At 41.1% G+C, this 6,219-nt stretch overlaps 1 protein-coding gene across 1 annotated transcript in view; it reads left to right on the top strand.

Moving 5' to 3' along the window:
• Positions 1-715: 715 nt before the first annotated feature.
• Positions 716-6,219, top strand: part of LOC123979405 (brain-enriched guanylate kinase-associated protein) — a 58,854-nt gene continuing 53,350 nt past the window's right edge. Inside the window, exon 1 of the mRNA XM_046063318.1 lies at positions 716-827. Coding sequence (XP_045919274.1) covers positions 783-827 — 45 coding nt within the window. The 5' untranslated portion in view covers positions 716-782. The remainder of the gene's footprint in view (positions 828-6,219) is intronic.

The raw sequence follows: 6,219 nt of genomic DNA, 5'->3' as shown, positions 1-6,219 counted from the left end.
AACAGTCTACCCTTCGACATCGCTTCACGTCTCCTCCACCACCGCCGCCACCATCAACGCCATCTCACCCATCTCACCCACCACTTACAACCACACTACATTCAACATCAACAAACCCGCCACCACCACTATCTACATCAGCAACTAACTTGTGGTACAGCCCAACCAGCTCAAACCTCCAGACCATCAAGGAATATGATTCAAACGACATAACCAGCTCCATCCACCAGTGGAGCAAAACATTACCCAGCTGTAAGATCTTGGAGCCCGGGGATGTGTTGAAGAAGGTGAAAGGGGAAAGTCACTCATACCCAGGGCACGACCTGGAGCAATGTACAAAGATCCAGGCACAGCCCTCCACTGGGAGGCTTTATCTAGAGACAGACATTGACAGAGTAAGGCGACTTGATGACCTGGTAGGTAATGGCACCCTGGGGAAAGAGAGGAATGACAAAGGGCTGGAGAAGGGTACGGAGAGACGGACGGAAGGAGAAAACAGGATTCCATGGGGGAGAAATGGAAGTTTGGGGATAGAGAAAGGGAAGGAGAGGGAGAAGAGAAAAGAGAGCCTCTGGGAAAGAGACAGAGGAATAGAGAAAGGGACAGAAAAGGATAAAGGGAGAGAAATGCCTTATTGGGAGAAAGACAGAAGGACAGAAAGAGGGAGGGAGAAGGAGAAGAAAGTGGTTGTTACCAGTTATGAGCCACCTCCTCCTCAGTCAACTTCCAGTGGACGAAGTAACCCCTGCCCTGTCTTCAGTTGGCCGGAGGGATTTCCCAGAATGTCCTATAGGTCTACCTCACTACCCAGACCTGTTAATATCACTGTGAGTATCACTACATTTAAACAATTGGTTCACCTATATTATGAAATCCAATGCAGAGGGTTTTGGTTCTATTTGCTCATGTTTTGAGATATCATATCTGGTTCAGAGATGTTTGTTGACAACACACTATAATCGGAGTTGCAAGGAATTTCATTTGAGGTGCTCAAAGCAGTAGAAAAGTTGCATTTTAAAAGTATGAAACCAACATTTCTTTCCGAAAACAGTGACCTGGACGATCCACAGAATACAGCCTTATCACCAGACAAGAATTTTATTTTTGGTCAGTCATGAAAAACCCTGTGATAGGGCATGAAGTCCAGTCTCCTGCGTGAAAGTAGTGTGCATGCCCATCTACCAGCCTGACTTCCACACTTTTACTTTCTGTTTCAGTACATAAAAGGCATACTATTTCTTGCACTGGCACAGAATATTGGCATTGGATGTACAGTAAATAATGAGGTGCAGAATGGCCCAATATGAATGTAATTCCTAGGGAAAGTGTGTTGCAGTACACCCCGTCAACAATTTATTTCTTTGGTAGGAAGTAGTTACTGTGAATATTTGGTAGTGTTGTAGCTGTTTTTCTCTCAACACCTCTGTTGGCAGTGGAAGGGTGTAAACTACCATCTGTTATCATCTCCATTGATACTAAGGTGGCAGCTGCTGCTTTTAACCTGATAGAGGGAGTTTTTAGGAAAGTACATACAGTCTGAATCATGAGTCTTTGACCCTGTGAACATGCACCAGGCTCACGTTAACCAAGAATTTTTCACAGTTTCTGGAGGTGTAGTCTAGTGGGAAGTAGTGAGCAAACTGACAGTTTAGTTACAATATTGTAAACAAGGTTGCTTTCAATTTGAAAGTGACTGAGTGGATTACTACAGTTAACCTAGTGTAAGTTGGTTCAGTTCTAGTCAGGGTTAGAAGCTGGTCTAAATCAACATTTGGTCCTTTTAACTGTATTTTTACACACTGACTTTAAACATTAACACACATGATCCATTAATTTTATTACATCAAATGCGGTTATTACATCACTTACAGTTACTTTATTGTTACATTATTTTTAATGTGTTATTGTAAGGTTAATTGCTGTGATCAATTTAAGAAATTATACCAGAAGGCAACACTTTGTGTCCTATTTTTTCACCATGCAGTAAGAGTAGACATTTGCTGGAAATGAGGAGCCAAATGAATAAGATTACACAAGCCTCTGATGATTTCACTCAATCTTTATTCAAGGCTTTGATATAGTTGGATCACATTCCTCCTTGTTAGCTGAATATTACTCTTGTGAGACTTATTAGATGTGAATCATTTATGTTTGGTGTTTTGCTTAATTGCATCTGACACATCACCCACTTGCCATACAAAACAAAATCTGCAAACATGATCATTCATTAACATGATGTGAATAGGGAATCTGAATGATTTTGAGCCATACATGCACGGGAATGTAGTGCATGTGCAAAACATATCCACACTCTTACTCGTTCTTTTCAAACACAGACTCGTAATCAAAGACCTGCAGTTTGAATGAATCTTTTCTCACTAAATGTGCATTTTCATAGTCAGGATGTTCTTAAAGGAGCGATACGGTAAAGGTCTACATTACGTCTCATTTATATGCATTAGGATCTTTCTGCCCTACAAACATCCAACAGAGATAGCAAAGAGAAAGCATTGGTCCCTTTGGCATGCCATATTGAAAATACATCCATCCTTATTTACTGCTTGGGTTTCAAACAAATTTCAGTATCCCGCTTGGCTGCCTGTGTGAAGGTAGCTAATACATAAATAATTTAAACACTTTCCTCTATCTATTTTTTTGGTGTGCTTTTGAGCTTCGGCATCTCACACCATACTGCACTATTGAACAAATGGGTGGACCTTGACCAATGTCCAGCATTGAGAAAGCAGGGATATGTTGGGGATGTTGCTTCCTGTTTAGAAATGAATCACTGGATGGCAGCTCCCTAGCAACTGTTCAGTGGAAGAGTGGGTGTATGCACTGAATGGAATCCATTTGGTATCAAGAGAGAAAACTGCTGTATGGCAGCTTTTCACACAGTTAGTGACTTGAGAGTGGGTGTACCCTGCACTCAGTGTGTGTGCAAGTAATGTTGAAAAAGATGTTTCCTCTTTAATATAGTGGATGTGATAAATTCTACATACTGTCCAATAGACACATATTAAAAGTAAATCTATAGTATAATAAAGTGTCAAATTTGGGGGTTCAGATGGGAGCCTGCTCAAGAGCTACAAACTACACAATACCTGCCCAACTCCTAACAGTGACTAGCTGGTGAACATAGTGGATTATTTAGCAGCTACAGAGACAGATATTTTCCATATAAGGGGTAGAGACCAGACCAGAGCTGAGAGTGAATATTAGAATTACATTCAAACAGGTGGCTAGAAACAAAACTCCAAATGAATGCTAAATGTTGCCCTGTATCTGCTGGATTTATGTAATAAGTAATGGTTTGTGAACACGTTAGCCATGTGGATAGCAATATTAACACAAAAGCTGATAATATGTCAGTGTTATGTGAGTTATGTTAAGTAGCCAAAGAATCCTTTTAATGCAGCTTTAAGATTTTAGTCCTGGTTGATTTAGGGATGCCTGTGGATGAAGAGCTATGTATCTGCGTATGATGCAACCAGAAAAGGAGGATTCATTGCATCATGTTGTGCTAATAAATAAGACTAAAGAAGTCAGCAATGTTGTCTGGCAGCAATGCTAATTTCAAGAATGAATGTTGTCCTCTGTAATACAGTAATACAGTTTACAGTCAAGTTGCACTTTGCATAGGAATACAGAAGTTCTACATTTGAGAAAATCTAGTTCCAAAGGAAATGGCTGTTTGACAGCTAGGTAACACACTAAAAATATTAAACACAATGGGTACACTTGAACTGATATGGATTTTTTTCCAGTGGGCCTTCCTTTGGGTTGCTAAAAAGAGACATGGTGCTCTGACGTTGTTGACGTACTGCGGTAAGCGTGTCGACTCATTTCCGTTTCCGGTGCTTGTGTGTTGGTAGCGTGTTGTGCTGCTCTCGCTAAATACCAGTTACATTTGTTAGATTACAGCGGCCAACTGTCCGCTAAACACTTATTCTTACAGTAATTTTGCCTAAGCACTCACAGTTCTTTCCATCTTTTAGTGACTGCTGTTCAGTCTCACAGTTGTTCAAAAGTTGTAGCTAAAGCTACAGTACTTTAGCTTAGCCGTTAGCAACTTTAACTCAGCAGCTAGCGATGGCTTCTCCTTCTCCCTCTCTCCTACTTTCTCCTGCTCGGTGTGTCAGATGTTCAGTTACTCCTCTGCCTCCTTTAGCGGTAATGGTACATGTAATAAGTGTAGTTTATTTTTAGACATGGAGGCGAGGCTCAGTGATTTAGAAGTCCGACTCCGCACCTTGGTAGATCAGTCTTTAGCTAGTGTAGCTAGCCAGTCCCTGGTAGTCGGTGCAGAACGGCCTGAGTTAGCCTGTGGTAGCTGTCCCCCGGCATCTCCTGTGCAGCCAGGAAGGGGTGGCTGGGTGACTGTCCGAAGGAGGAATAGTAAGCATTCAAAGCCCACGGGGCACCATCAACCTGTTCGCGTTTCTAACAGATTTTCCCCACTCAGCGACACACCCGCTGAGAAACCAACCCTGATCATTGGCAGCTCCATTTTGAGAAACGTGAAGTTAGCGAAGCCAGCGGCCATAGTTAAGTGCATCCCTGGAGCCTAAATGTTAGCCTAAATGAATCCACCCCTCCCAGTCATATTAATAGTCACATTCCTCGAGGCACAGGCCGAGGAGGTGGAGTTGCAGCTATCTACGACTCTAGCCTACTAATCAGCTCTAAACCTAAAATTATAACTCATTTGAAAGCCTTGTTCTTAGTCTTTCACACTGAAGTTTGAAATCACTGCAACCAATTTTTTTTGTTATAGTGTACCGAGCACCTGGTCCATACTCTGAATTCTTATCTGAAGTTGCAGAGTTTTTGTCAACTTTAGTCCTTAAAACGGACAAAGTTATTATTGTAGGGGATTTTAATATTCATGTGGATGTTGAGAATGACAGCTTCAGTACTGCGTTTAACTCTGTTAGATTCCATTGGCTTCTCTCAGTGTTCATGAACCGACTCACTGTTTTAACCACACCCTCGACCTTGTTTTGGTTTACGGTATTGAAATTGAACATTTAATAGTGTTCCCACAGAATCCCTCTTTATCTGACCACTGTTTGATAACTTTTGAGTTTGTATTGCTGAACTACATGCCATTGGGCAAAAATTTTTACTGTCTGTCTGATAGTGCTGTAGCTAAATTTAAGGATGCGATTCCATCAGCTCTAAATTCATTATCAAGTCACAAAGTAACGGAGGACTCCTATGCTAATTTCAGTCCCTCCCAAATCGATCATCTTTTTGATAGTGCTGCAGGTTCGCTGCAAATGACACTCGACTCTGTAGCCCCTCTAAAAAAGAAAATAATAAAACAAAGACGGTTAGCTCCATGGTATAATACTGAAACTCGCAAATTAAAGCAAATATCGCGGAAACTTGAGAGGAATTAGTGTTCCACCAAAGTGGAAAATTCTCGTTTAATTTGGCAAGATAGTCTTAAAACTTATAGGAACGTCCTCCGTAATGCCAGAGCAGCGTACTACTCGTCATTAATAGAGGAAAATAGGAACAACCCCAGGTTTCTTTTCAGCACTGTAGCCAGGCTGACAGAGAGTCACAGCTCTATTGAGCCAAGTATTCCCATAGCTCTCAGTAGTTACGACTTCATGAGCTTCTTTAATGATAAAATTCTAACTATTAGAAACAAAATTCCCCAAGACCTGCCCTCAACTGGCACCAACTTATCTCTAAACTCAGGAACCTTAGAAACAGCTGTAGAACCAGATATATGTTTAGACTGTTTTGCTTCCCTCAACCTTTACCAACTAACTTCAATAATTTCTTCATCTAAACCATCAACCTGCCTCTTAGACCCCATCCCGACTAGGCTGCTTAAAGATGTTCTACCCTTAGTCAGCACTTCTATACTAGATATGATCAATCTATCTCTATCAACAGGCTATGTACCACAGTACTTTAAAGTAGCTGTAATTAAACCTCTTCTGAAAAAGCCCAAACTTTATCCGGATGTTTTAGCCAACTATAGACCTATATCTAACCTTCCATTTCTCTCTAAGGTTCTGGAGAAAGCAGTTGCTAAACAGCTGTGTGACTTTCTACAGAGCAATAGTTTATTTGAGGATTTTCAGTCAGGATTTAGAGCTCATCATAGCACAGAGACAGCACTGGTGAAAATTACTAACGACCTCCTTATTGCATCAGACAAAGGACTTGTCTCTGTACTGGTTTTATTAGATCTTAGTG

This window comes from Micropterus dolomieu, linkage group LG11, assembly GCF_021292245.1.
Source record: "Micropterus dolomieu isolate WLL.071019.BEF.003 ecotype Adirondacks linkage group LG11, ASM2129224v1, whole genome shotgun sequence".
Lineage (NCBI taxonomy): Eukaryota > Metazoa > Chordata > Actinopteri > Centrarchiformes > Centrarchidae > Micropterus > Micropterus dolomieu.
This window is presented reverse-complemented; position numbering and strand designations above follow the sequence as displayed.